The sequence below is a fragment of the Athalia rosae genome, chromosome 1 (genome assembly GCF_917208135.1).
Source record: "Athalia rosae chromosome 1, iyAthRosa1.1, whole genome shotgun sequence".
NCBI lineage: Eukaryota > Metazoa > Arthropoda > Insecta > Hymenoptera > Athaliidae > Athalia > Athalia rosae.
The window spans coordinates 3,106,022-3,120,968 of record NC_064026.1 but is presented as its reverse complement, the minus strand read 5'-3'; the positions used below and the strand labels follow the sequence as shown (position 1 = coordinate 3,120,968).

At 36.7% G+C, this 14,947-nt stretch overlaps 5 protein-coding genes and 1 long non-coding RNA gene across 6 annotated transcripts; 3 read left to right on the top strand and 3 right to left on the bottom strand.

Moving 5' to 3' along the window:
- Positions 1 to 303: 303 nt before the first annotated feature.
- On the bottom strand, positions 304 to 7,940 carry LOC105690783. The gene is made up of 16 exons (XM_048648874.1): positions 7,828 to 7,940; positions 7,547 to 7,717; positions 7,329 to 7,434; positions 7,186 to 7,244; positions 3,733 to 4,003; positions 3,599 to 3,648; positions 3,434 to 3,515; positions 3,261 to 3,343; positions 3,073 to 3,178; positions 2,936 to 2,988; positions 1,400 to 1,679; positions 1,260 to 1,309; positions 1,095 to 1,170; positions 924 to 1,006; positions 744 to 861; positions 304 to 665 (listed from the first exon to the last, which is right to left on the bottom strand). The coding sequence occupies exons 1-16, from the start codon at positions 7,885 to 7,887 to the stop codon at positions 583 to 585; spliced, it is 1,731 nt and encodes a 576-aa protein (XP_048504831.1). The 5' UTR covers positions 7,888 to 7,940; the 3' UTR covers positions 304 to 582.
- Positions 2,699 to 4,268, bottom strand: LOC105690778. The gene is made up of 7 exons (XM_012408859.3): positions 4,110 to 4,268; positions 3,733 to 4,003; positions 3,599 to 3,648; positions 3,434 to 3,515; positions 3,261 to 3,343; positions 3,073 to 3,178; positions 2,699 to 2,988 (listed from the first exon to the last, which is right to left on the bottom strand). Exons 1-7 carry the CDS (start codon positions 4,164 to 4,166, stop codon positions 2,879 to 2,881), a joined length of 759 nt encoding a protein of 252 aa, XP_012264282.2. The 5' UTR covers positions 4,167 to 4,268; the 3' UTR covers positions 2,699 to 2,878.
- Positions 4,409 to 7,098, top strand: LOC125501299. The gene is made up of 3 exons (XR_007278833.1): positions 4,409 to 4,832; positions 4,931 to 4,996; positions 5,118 to 7,098. It is a non-coding gene; the product is annotated as an uncharacterized LOC125501299 (long non-coding RNA).
- A 1,215-nt stretch (positions 7,941 to 9,155) lies between the features above and the next one.
- Positions 9,156 to 10,307, top strand: LOC105690769 (protein PBDC1). The gene is made up of 4 exons (XM_012408848.3): positions 9,156 to 9,248; positions 9,472 to 9,537; positions 9,624 to 9,683; positions 9,778 to 10,307. The coding sequence occupies exons 1-4, from the start codon at positions 9,228 to 9,230 to the stop codon at positions 10,135 to 10,137; spliced, it is 507 nt and encodes a 168-aa protein (XP_012264271.2). The 5' UTR covers positions 9,156 to 9,227; the 3' UTR covers positions 10,138 to 10,307.
- Positions 10,297 to 12,687, bottom strand: LOC105690768 (probable ATP-dependent RNA helicase DDX56). Its single transcript, XM_012408846.3, has 6 exons — positions 12,488 to 12,687; positions 11,863 to 12,306; positions 11,518 to 11,777; positions 11,235 to 11,427; positions 10,830 to 11,134; positions 10,297 to 10,771 (listed from the first exon to the last, which is right to left on the bottom strand). Exons 1-6 carry the CDS (start codon positions 12,593 to 12,595, stop codon positions 10,408 to 10,410), a joined length of 1,674 nt encoding a protein of 557 aa, XP_012264269.2. The 5' UTR covers positions 12,596 to 12,687; the 3' UTR covers positions 10,297 to 10,407.
- Positions 12,688 to 12,737: 50 nt separating this feature from the next.
- LOC105690779 (phospholipid phosphatase 5) lies at positions 12,738 to 14,347 on the top strand. The gene is made up of 6 exons (XM_012408860.3): positions 12,738 to 12,891; positions 13,058 to 13,163; positions 13,256 to 13,403; positions 13,495 to 13,623; positions 13,711 to 13,881; positions 13,979 to 14,347. Exons 1-6 carry the CDS (start codon positions 12,809 to 12,811, stop codon positions 14,146 to 14,148), a joined length of 807 nt encoding a protein of 268 aa, XP_012264283.2. The 5' UTR covers positions 12,738 to 12,808; the 3' UTR covers positions 14,149 to 14,347.
- The last annotated feature ends 600 nt before the right edge of the window (positions 14,348 to 14,947 follow it).

Below are 14,947 nucleotides of genomic sequence, written 5' to 3'. Positions count from 1 at the left end.
TGTAATTATTTTAGCTACGATTTTACTGCACTCATAGAAGAATTGAGCAAATAAAATTTCCCATTGTGTTTGATCACACGATACAGAATAATGTAATTCGTAACGCGAACGGGTAATTATTCACTCATTAGGTGCTGCGCGTGAATGTTGCAGAATTCGCTGCAGCGTCAAACTGTAGTAGGCGTGTTTGTAGAAAAAGGAAGAAACATAGAAAATTCTGTTTTCTCAGCTTGTAAAATTAACGCTACACTCAGCAATAGGAATATTTACAGACGTAGAAATTTCAATTTTCCGTGATATCAAGACCAATAATTCCGTCGAATTTTATTCAAACAAATCAGATTTTCCGTATAACACTAAATATATTGACTACAAAAATTACAATTTTACACTATGTGCAACCCTCCAGACTTCTAGTCGAGAAGAATCCTATTATTCATGAATTAACAACGTGTTAGTTGATACTACTAACATAGATATATATCTACTAAATAACATTATTAATACTTCAATAACTTAGAGATTACCACGAAATACAGAACGGGTTATTTTAGAAATGGTATGGCGATGGCGAGTCTGGATTCACATTGGAAAAACACCGTGCACACCATTCTCGAAAAGACATTTGCCAACCATAGAGGCGGTCTCGCACGCATCTTTACCTGCTGTAATTTTTAATAAAAAAAAATGTAGATTTTAAAAGAAAAAAATAAATACGGCGCACCATCGCTCTGGTTACTTACTCAGTTTTCCACATTTTTCAACGATCTCTTCGAACTGTTTGTTATCGTTGGGGAAGAAATTGTTAGCGTCAAATTTTTCGAGATAATTAGCTACGTTCAAACTGCCGTCTTCGTTCACCTGCGAAAATAAGTATATTTGATGCATAAATTAGCAATTCAAACGCGATGCGATGCACTTACAAGTTCAAAAACTTTTATAACGCAGGCGGCCCAGCAGCCATCCTTGGTTTTTTCTTTGAATCCCGGGAAGTTTCTCAAATGACCTGAAACGAATGAAGAAAAAAAAAAAAAAAATTCGTTAATTGAATTACACAACATGACTACGGAGACGAAATTTATTTTCACTCGTACCGTTTGGCAAACCAAACTGTTCGTTGCATCCCTCCATCATTTTTCTGAAAGGCCTTTCCACCTCCTCTGTGGCGTTCTGACAATTGTGCAGATAGAGCGGAGATTATATCAATTCGATATACTCGATAGGGTATGTAATAATGTCAAATTTAAATGAATAGTTACCTCCATACACAACCTAAAGATTGAGCTGAACTCGCACGCGTTATCTGTCTCTATAATAAAAGGCACAAAATTCATGTTAGCAATATACGCGAGTCGATATATCTGACGATTTAAAAATTGAATGCAGAGAAAATTCGTACTTTTTTCGGCGCACGTCTCGATTATTTGCAAAAGATCTTTCGCTGGCATGAAACGTGGAAGGTGGGGGTACTTGGCTAAAATGACTTCCGTATCAATCGCTCCTTCTTCGTTGACAAAGCCCACCTTTTTGCCGACACAGGCACCGAAACAATCCTCCTTGTCAGCTTCGCCGTTTTCTATACTTTCCCTTACATCGTCCATCGTAATTTCAAGCTCTTTTAAGCAAGCATCGATCTCCTTTTCCATCCCCAATTTGCCATGTGGGTGGTGCGGCCCTGCCTGATCGAAAGAATCGACGATGAATAAAAAACATTTAAATATCGTTGTCGTAGCGATAAAACCGAGTTTTTCACTTACACTAACGAGAAACACGAAGCCGAGTAACGACGTTGCGGAAATTAGCGAAATCCTCATCGTATTACGTTCAGGTGAACCGCGAACTTCGGAAGTACTCAGAATCATGAAGAACATTTCGTTCGGATTCTGGCTCTATATATATATAACTCTATCCAACCCTCAGATGAGTTACGTGCGATATAGAGGATGTGAAAATAGTTTCCGGATGTAGGTGAGAATACAACAATGGCAAATTGGTTATCCGTTGGACACGAAGAGGAAGAAAAAATTCATGCCTCAAACTGTAACGGAGGTTTTGGTCGTTCCATACACTCGTCGCGATATGATATAATAAGAGAGAAAAAAGAAAATTGCAATTCGACGTTTTGCCAAAATCGGGGAATAATATTTGGCACTTTTCTTCCTCTACTTTTAGGCGACATACTGTATATGTATTAGTTCGTGATTCGGAAATTGCAGGGATCCCCCCGTCGGTGCGAAACCGTGACGAGAATTGCTTCACAAATATCATTTGTATCCGGATCAATTATCCTTGTATTTGTTTCCCACACGATACATGTACCATATACGTATACGATACTCGCGTTAGGTAACGCTCCGACGCTCCGCAATCCCAGAATCCACGGAATCGAAATTAAATATAATTACAGCCAACACACGCGCGTACAAATGTCATATGACACCTGGTTACGTGTTCACGTTCTTTTTAATGATGTTGATTTCAGGGAATCTCCGCGTGAAATTGTCACAGTGTAGATTCGCGTGCCGACCTACTAAACATTCATTTCTTTCCGATGAATCAAATCGTTCGGAAAGGGTAAATATTTTTTTTGTCAATCAAACACGCGCCAGGAAATCGGTTTATTTTTTTCAAGTAATTTTATTTCGCCAGAAGCTTCGACCAACGAAGGATAACAAAATCATCCGCAAGCTATTTCGAATTATCAAGTTAATCTGATTTTTTTTTTCTTCACTTACATACGAAAAACTTAAGAATAATCAATTTCAAGGACATTCCGCCTAACACTTGGCAGGATCTACAATTAATACTGTTTCTCACATTAGGGATGTGTAGATCTTTCAATAATTATATTTTTTGAAGCGAAATGTCGATATTTTCTTTAATAACGTATGCGCCAGCGACCGTAATGGTGGCCATGAATGAGATCCTTCTCAACGAAGCACTGGTATGATTTAACTGCATTCTGGCATTTGTTATCCCCAACTGCAACTGTGGATTAAAAAATATGAGACAGACGTCAGTTTGAAGGGTGAAAATAATCGGTTTGCAGAAAATTAGGTAAAGAAAATTCACCTTGTGAAGCACATTCGTTCATGAACTTTTCAACGTCTTCTTTTTTTGCCCAATGCGGTGCTCTCTCGACAGCTTTTTCCACGAGGGGGTGTCCGTTCTCATCAAGCTGTAATTGAATAAAGTCCAAGGATAAATTCCGAGCAAATTCTAGCGAGTATAAAAAATTATCAAATAATAACGACGCTTACGTATCCGATACCCTCCCCGATGCAAGCTAGAAAACAGTCTTCATCCGCCTCGTCCCTCACCTTCTCTAATTCATCGATATCCTCTGGTGGGTAAAATACATTTTGCAGATTTAATTATCCTGAATTAACGTTAGAGTTTTATTAAACAATGTAAACCGGGACGTAATTCTTACCCTCGGTTATGGAAAGTTTTTCTTTACAGTCGTCGTGGACCTTTTGCATTTCTGGCTTCAATGGTGGACGGGGTACGTGTTCCTGAGGAACAAAAATCAATTTTCGTTACTTCCAAAATGGGTAATTTTAACCAAAGTTTTGACTGCTAAAATCGAGATAATTACCCTGATGCATTTGCGATACAAGGCGCTGGTCTCGCACTCATTTTCTCCCTCTATAACGAGAAATAAATAATTTATTATAGGAACAATCTCGAACTTGAACTAAATAAAAATATTGCGTATATCAAACGACGTACTCTCTTCGTGGCAAGCTTCGGCTATAATTGTAGCATTTTCCGGCGATACGAAACGTGGAAGATTCTCGGCTGCCTTCGCTTTGTCGATATTTCCATCCGCTGTCATTACGCCCAATTCCTTATCGATGCAGGCGCCGAAACAATCCTCTTTTTCAATGCTACGATTTTTTATCTGTTCCTTTACTTGGGCTTTAGTTAGGCCAAGTTTATTCAAGCAAGTATCTATGGCACCCAAGATCGGAGGTTTCGTGTCATCGTGGTGGGGCTTTGCCTGCGAGAAACGGGTCGATTAAAAAATAAAAAAACTACAAAAACTTTTCGAACTGAATTCGATTATCCAACGACTACGATGATGAGGAAGAAGTGATCGAACTTACGTTAACGAAAATCGCAAGAGCGAGAAGAGAGATGGCGAAGACAATCGGAGTCTTCATGATTGCCGGTGTTGGAAAATTATGAATTCTGCACGTAGTCGAGTGTTTGAAAACTTATGACGAACGTCCAAATCGCATCGCGCCTTTATATATCAATCTTACATGCTACGTATATAGGTATATACGTACAATATATCTATGCACGTTCATAACATACGTAAGACAGTATCTACATAGATCGTAATAGCCTTCGGACGCTAGGGTATTATGACAATGAAAAAATGGTTCACCCGGAGGCGAGAGAAGGAGTCTGGAGGAAAAAATAAATAAAAACGCAAGAAATAATTTCAATGCCTCGCACGCTCAACACGGAAACGAAGAAGATTCGGGTTCCACCAAATGGCCGACGAACTCTGCCTCCTACAATCTTCAAGCACAAATCTATTCGAAAAAGCTGATGCTTCTACGAAAATGAAAATGAAAAATCTCTCCCTCGCATGACGCTGGGTCAATGATTTTCTGACGATGTTAAATCCACATGATCGATTTGTCGCATAATATGTGAACCAAAATATTCTTGATTCCTTTGATTTGAGTTGTTCGATCCAGGATCATTCCGACATGGAATATTTGGGACGATGTCACTTTTTTTTGTTCTATCTGACGTTATGGACGTATCAGAATAATTATTTTACACACGCATGATCCACACACCCAGATACCAATGTGAGTTAGATATGTATCGCCCAACAACACCTGCGTATTGATATACTTACCTTTTGCTTTTTGTTTATTCATTGAGTTTTTTATTTTAATGGTTGCAGCCTGTGATAATTACGTTCATCTAATCACCTTCTTCAACTCTGGTGGGGACGTCTATTTTTGGTAACGTACGTAGAGATTGTTTCATCAATATAGAAATAGTAAAAAACTATTGACGACAAAAAAAATTTTTGCTAAATCACGATTACGTTCACCTGAACAAATTTCATCCCGAATTTTAATCTGCAGAGTCAGCGAATGGTCCATACAACGAAGAGTAATATCATCATAGGAGTAAAAGCCTCATTGGGGTTGGGCTGGAGACACAATCCGAGAATGTTATATTATTATATGGTGAAGCTTTCAACCTGGTGACTTCAATCGTAATCATGAGGTAATGAAATTTGTTATCAGTCACCACCTTCGCGCAGTGATAATGTAATCGATGGACGATGATGAGACATTCGGTCCATAAATTATTGCGAACGAAGCTTGCACATCGTAAATATTCACACTAACTTCCTTCGGCGTTATTCTATATAGATATATTTGTATAATTATAGGCGTCACAATAGCCATTCATTAAAGTTATTATTCGTTATTATTCTTCCATCATCTTACATAAATATGAATGTAGATTCGAAGAACTTCACAGCATTGTTTGCGAAATGGTGTCAGTCCTTGGAACAAATATATATAAAAAGAAAGAATAAATGCAAGAATAAAAATTGCTTGCAATTCTAGTAATTGATTGGAACATCAATAAACATGGAACTACATAGTATCTTATAACAAGATAGGTGAAATTAGCCAGTGAAGAGATTCAGCAGATAATATTGCGCTGATATGTGATCGGTGTGAAAATAAATTTTTCTAATCAGGTGATCAAAAAAACAAGAAATTTTTTAAAAATACAACTTACAGGACCTTGAACGTGTTTCGTAACTTATATAAAATAACCGCCACACCAGAAACAAAATTAATCGCGGATCATCAATCTTTTTCAAATATCCCTTCCTTACATAACGAAATTTTAATGTACGTTGAACTACAAATTATATCTCGCGATTATTTAAGCCTCCATTGACGTCTACAGTTTCGTTCTTAAAAACCTAGACATCATATTTTCAATTCTAATAACTACGTTCTACATTATAATCTGAGCAAACAATTTTCAACTCATATTTTATCGGCGTCTGTATTTTCAAGCTGACGCTAATTCAAATATACAATGTACAAAAAACAGGATGTACGATATATGTACATAGTTTTTAAAATTTCTTCAATATCTACATCGGTGAATATATTTTACGAACCTGGCCAAGTTACTTTCATTCTAAAGGTTCGCTAATCTACGTCCATCCAACCATTAATCTAAGTTGACGTGTATATAACATTCTTCCTGAGTCAAGTTCACGTTCGAACTAAAGGTGCTTGGTAATCATCAGAATTCAACGTACATGCTATACAACGATAATGCAGTGACCTCAACCTTGACGAATGAATACGCATAATGAACAAACATTTTAGCAACGCATGCGTCAATACCTTTCAGAAAAATTCTGTGTGCCAGCGATAATCCTTCGTGAAAATTTGGACTCTCGAGATTCTCTGCATCTCATTATATGTGTTAGATTTCTACCATCGTCAATCTTAAAATATCAAATCAGATCTAATGAATTTCCTACCATGGATCGTTTTAATTTGCCACTATGAGCTCCTGTTGGCAAGGACTTACGTTAAAAGGAGCATTCGGTTAACTCTCTAGGGGTCACCAGGTCCGAGTAACGGTGAAACTACTTCGGGAGGCTCTACATACGATAAGCCAAAGATACGGATCTCACGTCACGTCAAACCGCCTTAGAAATTTAATTTTATTGTTCCGATTATATTGGACCACATTCGAAGGAACCTCAATCCTTTGATCCTTTGACGTTTGCGTAGGTAACGGTAAATATTAATCAGAGTTATAAATGGTGATTAATTAGATTGAAATAGTAAGCATAATTTTGTTTCCAATTTATTATCAAGAAAAAAATCATTCTGTTCCAACAACCGGTGGAGGTGAATCGAAATTCCCCAAACATTTATACATAAAATACTTATACAAATATATGCAGTGTTTATTTAGCGTAGATATTATTTATCCTAGATCCAATAAATCGTGTTTTCTTTTATTATATTTCGTTCAGATTGGATCTCGTAGAACGGTTACATTTCAGGAATTTCAAGCATCCCGAAACCCTGCAAATAAGAAAAAATAATCAAATTCAAAATACAGCTATGTAAGGGGTAAATAATGATCAGCCGAACCAACCTTGTTCTCCCAAAGACATTCGAGGATATAACCGGCTGTTTTACAAGCATTGTCTCCTTCTGAAGCAAGTATCAGTTCCATATCAAGTTAGAATATTATTAAAAAGCGGTCAGTATATGATACGACCATATGATACGACTTACTTTTTTCAGAGCAAAGATTTATTACGGCGATCGCCTGGTCTCGTGGAAAGTTATCCGGTATTTTTGCAATAGCCGCCTCTTTGAAGATCGTCCCATCGTCGCCAAGCTGAAATCAAGAAAGATTACTTCAAAATTAGGACGGCGTCGATCCAGAAAATATTTCGATTCTCGTTTTTTCATTAGATTATGCACTGAAAAGATTATTAAAATTTCCTTACGACTCCCATAGATTGAAGCATGCAAGCGCCGAAACAGTGAAGTTTTTCATCATCGATTTTCTCTCCTTTTTTTGATCTTTCAATTATTTCAGGATCAACGCCGGACTCCGTGAAACACTTTCCGATCAATTCTTTCATATGCACAATCTGCCCCGGCGTCATCCGGAGTGCCTTTTTTGTGGTGGCAAAACATTAAGTAAGAACAAAGTAAGATTGAAAAGCATGAAAATATCATTAGTTCTGCTCGAATTAATTAATTATTCAAAATGTAATGTACTCACAGAGACCGTCGCCGAGAGGCAGGCGAATCCGCAGATAAGCGCTATGGTAGAGAACTGCATGATTTTTCAGAAAGATTCTGTGAGTATCTGTGCTTGTTTCTTCAACCGCGCATCTATTTATATATGAAAATAAGAAAATTGTATTGTCATTCCGTAATGAAGAACTGAGATATGAAATGAATAAACAGGTACCACCTTCGGTTGGACGAATGGGCTATAATTTTCCAATATTCAGAAACTCATTACCGGTGTAACTTCATTCGAAGTCTAATGGATCCTTCCAACCATAAATTATCAAACTATTCAATTTTTCTCCAAAACATCCTCTTGCTGTAATATAATTATCCGTAATTATAGCTCCACGAACAGGCTGCTACTTGAATTTTGAGTCTACTTACAGATCAGGATACGCTTAGCGACTCTTAAGAAAACTATGAAGGACCCGAACTTATTGCAATGTTGGAATTTTTGTAAGCATTTAAATCCGACGTCATCACCTCACTGAAAGTAGATAATTCGATGAACTCTATCTCAGATCAATATCGTCCAAGTAAAAACTGATTAGGCGATTGTCTGAGCTGTAAATCCGACGAAGGAATCATAGAAGTAAGCGCAAAATAAAAATTCAGCTTTAGATCATCCGTATGCAATCGGTCAATGATTCTCGTAACATGTGCTACTAGTTCAGGCAAATAAAAGATTTTATGAATAACTTAATTATTCATGTAATAAAACCTCATCATCATCCTGTTTCCTCAATTGATTGATATTTACATAAGTCTGTTTAGTCCTTCACACTTGAATAAACTGCAACATGACGTAACGATCCGTCGTGTGCATAAAGAAACTGGAATTTGAAAATTTTTTGTACGAAAAATCATACAACTCGATTAATTACACTTTCAGAATAAGATCAATCAAAAAATTACGCAATTCCTGTACACAGGACCTGGTAAAAATCGACGACTTTGTATATCTATAATTCGCAAAATTCTTCGAAATGGAAATTCATAATGGATTCCCCGGGTGCATAATGGGCAAGTTATTATTTTGAATTACTTGCAATTTACCTAATTGTTGTCGGCAAGTTACGTGCCATGAAATTTTTCATCAATAAAAAAAATATTTCATGAATCCAACAGCTGGCGTTGGATTTTTGCAAAATCATCAACCTTGTGTGCAATTATACATCTATGATCACCTAATTCCTGCAGAATAAGGAAATTCGCCTGACAGTCAGCAACTCAGCTGACATTGTAGCACAAATTGCAATCTATAAGGTGCTTAAAAAAAGACATTTTGCTAACAATTCAACGTTGGTCGCAACAATAATAATAGTAACATCAGCAAGTAGTTGAGGCATACATATACATATATATATTGTAAAGCAAGTCGAAAACATGGCACGAGTGGGTGATGTGGTAAGAAAGTTAACAATTTATTTTCTCTTTAAATTATTTCTAGTGTCATGTCATCAACGCGAACGTAGTATCTGTTTTTTTATCCACTAAGCAGACATATCTGTAAGATGAACTGTATTTTACAAGATCTCATGCGGTATCTTTGTAAACATCAACACTTGTTGTTCCTATGAAACATAACCTGAGTATCTCTACAAGCCCACACCTCTATTTTTTTCCATAGACTGCTGATCAGTTGATCGCTGGAACGAGCGTTTTGTCCAGACCTGCAGAAGAGTTTGAAAATGATGTAAGTTAGCATCAACTTTCAACGAATTAATTTTCTAACAGAAATATGCTCGCTTGATGACACATTGGTATCTTCAACTTTTCCAGCCTTCTGTCGAGGCCATGTGGGCTATGAAAGCCTTCGAACACGCCGAAATATATTTCAACGTTGGTAACAGAATTTACAAACAATTTTATAATTCACTCGTTATACATCCATGGTATTATCAATTGATTGACGCAGTAACTGTATTCCTTCCAGATCTTATGTTCAGTGGATCCCAAACTCTTACGACTCACCCCACATGATGATTTGATTTACAAAACGTTCCGGGAGTCGTTTCCAGACTTCAAAGTCGATAAAATCAATGAGGAAGATCTAAAGTCTCCAGAGGGAAAAGCGAAATGGAGGCCGTTTTGCGAACAGTTCAAAGATGTCGTCGAAGACTACAGTTTTGGCACATTAGTTAGGGCGGATTGCGACGGAGAATACTCAGAGAAAAACAGCATACTCACGTCTAGAATACAGTTTTATGCTATTGAACTCGCTAGAAATAGAGAGGGACTCAATGACAAGATTCGGGGAAAGTACACGCCCAGAAAAATAACCAATAAGTCTTAATTTTTGTTTTAAAAAATCGAAGATCTTTGTGGAACAATCATGTTGAGACTGCGATAATTGCAAACTAAAACCGCTGTGATTAGTTTTGCACGCAAAATTTTGTAAGATCCTCTTATGTACGTATGTTGTTAAGATGTTTTAATAATAAAAGGCACCTTGTGGATTCAAAATTGGCTTTTTGAATTTCCTGAAAAATCTTTATATTAACAATGTTTTGAGTTCAAGTACAACTAGATACATGGGACAGATAGTTTATCTTCATGATGTACGTCATTTTTTTCGTGGTAAACTAAGACTGATCAATGGATTCGAAGCCCTAGCATTGTATTTCGACTTTGAGGCACTTGAACCAGCTGCAGCGGCATCCCGATTAAATTTTCGCTTTTTTTTGCCGATTCCCGTTAGCCTTTTCAAAGTTTTCGGGACTATGTATTCCGGAACGTCTTTTAAATGTGGTTGTAGCCTCACTGTGTGCAGTGCTTTGTCTTGACGCAGGGATTTTAAATCTTTTGGGTTATCTTCAAAATATCCCTTCAGTTTTTCGCAAGTCAGTACCTCCTGTTTTATCTCTTTGAGTCTAGCCTCGCGCACTGCGATCCTTGTCACAGCTTTCCAGGCATCTTTAGATCGGTATCTGCAAAAAATGTATTTATACTGATTGCTCAGGATTTAAGAGTTCTGATAAGACGCACCTGAATCCTTCAACTTCTTCCAATTTGAACTGGTATGTTTTAAAGATATTTTCTCTGTTATATCCTTCTTTCAATTGTGCTTCAATATCATCGAGCAGAGCTCTTTCTCGCATGGCTACAAAGCTTAAAGCTGTGCCTTGATTTTTACCTCTGGCTGTACGCCCTGCTCTATGAATATACGAATTGACATCCAATGGAAAATCAAAGTTTATCACATTTGACACAAACTGGAAATCGATGCCTCGCGCTACACCAGACTCCTTGTCTTTTCTACGTTTAGTTTTTTTATCTTTCAGTAGATGTGGCTGTAATGATGACAAAATTAACACAAATTTGTCATTGTCAAAGCAAAGAACCTTAACTGAATATAGGAGTGAGTCACAATTACAATGACGACAGATTTACCTCTTCTAATGCTTTCTCATCAGAAGCTACAATGATATCGTAAGTCCCACTGTTGAAGTGTGATACTGCCCTACATCTGGAACTTGCTGGCAATTCAGAATTCAATACACATGTTGGGATTCCAAATTGTTCCAAAAATAATTTTAATTTGTAACACCGATCCACTGTATTAACAAATATAATTGTTTTCCCTCTGAAAAACATGAACATAAAAAATGTATAAAGCAGCAGAAAGGAATACTCGAGTCCTTTGAAACAGTCGGTAAAAATCGAAAGAACTTACCTGATCAAGTGCAATTTAAGCAAGGCATATAATATAGCTGCTTTGTCATTTTCTTCAGCTGCTAGAGTATAATGTGCTAATTGAGAGGGTGGAGCTAAAGGTGGTTCTTCTAATTTTAAGACCGCAGGATTGTGTAGAACTAACTTCTTTAAAGACAATACGTCCTCTGAAAGTGTAGCCGATGCAAGAACAGCTTGATAAACTGTAGGCAAAAAAGTCAATACAGATTTGACATCATCTTCATATCCAAATGAGAAAACCTAAAAATTGAAACACACAGGTAAATAAACAGGGGTAAAATATGGAAGCATAAAAGATTATCAACAGATAATGTAGTATTGTTACCAAATCAGCTTCATCTATCACAAGAGTCTGAAGTGTGTGTTTCAGGTTCAAATTTTTAGCCTTAATATGTTGCAGCAGTCTGCTAGGTGTTGCGACAACAATATCTGGCTTTTCTGCTAGTAATGGTTTTTGAGCGTTGAGCTCCAACTGAGGACTAATGTCCACACATTTAACTTCTCTTGAACACTTTATCGTCAAATCTATTATGACTTGATAAATTTGTTTGCAAAGTTCTTTACTAGGTGCTAAAATCAATGCTTTGATTTCTTGTTTTGTCTGCATTTGTTTCTCAGATAGAATTTTTTGTATTATTGGAACGGCAAAGGCTGCAGTTTTACCAGAACCAGTTCTAGCTCTGACCAAAACATCTTTGCCTGCCAGTAACAATGGTATTGTTTTCTCCTGTATCAAAGTTGGCTCTAGCCACCCGAGCTTTGCAATAGCCTGCAACAATAATACTAGATTGAAAATGCATTGAAATAAGCATAACTGCATTTCAAACTGCTATGGTGAATGTATGTGACATTGTATACAGCCAAAGTGATTTAAAAGCATATAAACTGGATATTCCTGTTGATTGGCAGGTGTAAGGTAACCTCTAGATTCAAATTTGATTTCATTATACCTTAAGTATGCGATCATCTATCTCCATTTCGTGGAAACTTTTTATTTTGTCTTCCTCATCTTCTTCGTTTTCATCCTGCTCAACGTCCATTGTATTCTCTGCACTCATTTTTTCAAATCCTTTTTACTTATGTCATCAGCCAACAAATTGCAGCGTGGGCCACATGTGTTTTCAACAGTCGCTGACATATCGATTTCGAAGAAAATCCTGGGAAAAAGCTTCGAGCTTCGAGTATTACAAAATCGTTTCATCGTCATGATGGCCGCGAAGCGTAGCCGTCAACCAGTTAGTAGTGTATAGTGTTTAAAAAAGTGTAAAGAAATGCCTATGCTGCGCGGCCTGGAGGTTTCGGGCGGTCTCTCATTCGATATTTTATTGAGAGGAGTTCTGGCATTGTTGTTTATGTAAATAAATACTATCTTATAATTTGAACCCATTCAATTTTTAGCTACCACCTGCCACACATGCATACGGCGCGAGTTTTTGACGTATTGATTTCGTACTGTAGTGTAACAACAAAACAAAATTAATTAACGCAACAGTAATAACTGAAAATATCTATAAATGCAGGGAGCTGGAAAGGGCGGACCCATTCACAAGAAAAATTCACGTCGATGAGTTGTGGCTCTACAAAAACCCCCGTACTGATTCATATGTGCCAACCACCATACTATGGGTAAAGAACACAGTATGATACCAGATTCATTAAAACTGAAAAAAAGTTATATTTGCGAAAGTATTAGAAAGAATGCTGTACGTTTGTTTCAGCCGCTTGTATTTGTCTTTCCAATAATCGTGATATGCTTTACATTCCTTGTAACAAAGGACAGAATCGACTTTTGCCAAGCGATATTATCAGTTACACTAGCTCTTGGCCTGAATGGCCTAGTTACTGATGTGATAAAACTGATCGTAGGTGAGTCATTTTCAACAAAATATTGTTGCTTCAATACATTTGTTTGCTCATGTAATATTTGCTGATCACCAGCTTCTCTGCCCAATTACAGGTAGACCAAGACCTGATTTTTACTGGCGGTGTTTTCCCGATGGAGTTGGAAATGCTGAATTTGAATGCAGTGGAGATGTGGCTTCGGTCAGAGATGGAAGAAAATCATTCCCCAGCGGACATTCCTCTTGTAATGATTCGTATTCAATATCAAATTAATCTTATTCTCTGCCATAAAAAGAAAATAACTAACCAAATAATTTAATTGTTATTCTAGTTGCGTTCGCGAGCCTTGGATTTATTTCTCTGTACCTTGCTGGTAAGCTCCACACATTCGGACTAGCAGGGAAAGGACAATCTTGGAAATTATGCATTTTTCTGATTCCACTAATCATCGCATTGAGTATAGCACTTAGTCGTACCTGCGACTACCATCACCATTGGCAAGGTTAGTGATCAAGACACTAAGGCATACAGAACAGCTTTCATAAACGCTTGGTTATGGAATGATTGACCACTAATTCATATTAATGTTCTTATTACAGATATTACTGTCGGCTCAGGCATCGGGATATCACTGACATATATGTGCTACAGACATTATTATCCGCCATTGGATTCGCAAGTTTGTCACCAACCATACCATGCACTTAATTCTAAAATGGAAATCGAAATTACTAGAACGAGTAAGGATGAACAGATTAAGTGGATTTAAAAAATTGTACTGTTAATGAACGTGCAAAGTGGAATTCATTCTAGTTAGCTAATTTAAATCTGAAAAGATTTTAGTTGAATCGAATTTAATATTTATTACTCCCAACAAATGTATATCCTGAGGTGTTTTTTCTTAAAGAAATGTACTTAATTTTTCAAAACTCATTTTTAAACATGTACATAAATCATATATATACCTATATGAGATATAATTTCTTATTTATATCCTCAGTAACATACAGCATTTAATTTATCTTTAGTTTATTTAATAAACGTTCTTTTCCACTTACTCATCTTTCACTGATCACTCATAAGTTTCAGGCAACGTTACAAGATAAGTAAGTGATAAATAAATAATTTCCCTACTTCCTAAATTAATTCCTTTGATCAGAATGTGTCAGAACCTGGCCTCTTGACTGCAAGATTTAATTCATTCCAAGTGGCCACAAACATTACGGAAAAAAAAAATTTAATCTGATTGAATTTATCAGATTTGAGTTTGTGATTCACGAAAAGGGAAAGAATCAATTAATTGCATTTCTTCTCATTATGCTGAGATATGAGATCAATGCAATTGCAAACATGTGTAAGCTCAAAAAGAAGCACGGATAAAAGATTTAAGAACAATGATTAATTTAGATTGCATTGTTTCTTTATCATCGAGGCCGACTGCATCTCTTCAGTCAATGATATTTCGTGATTTGTAAATATGTCATTACGTTTTAGAATAATCTTGAACAAAACTTAAATCATTTTTGAGCTCACAATCAGAGGAGTGGATGGCAACATCGTCACTTCGA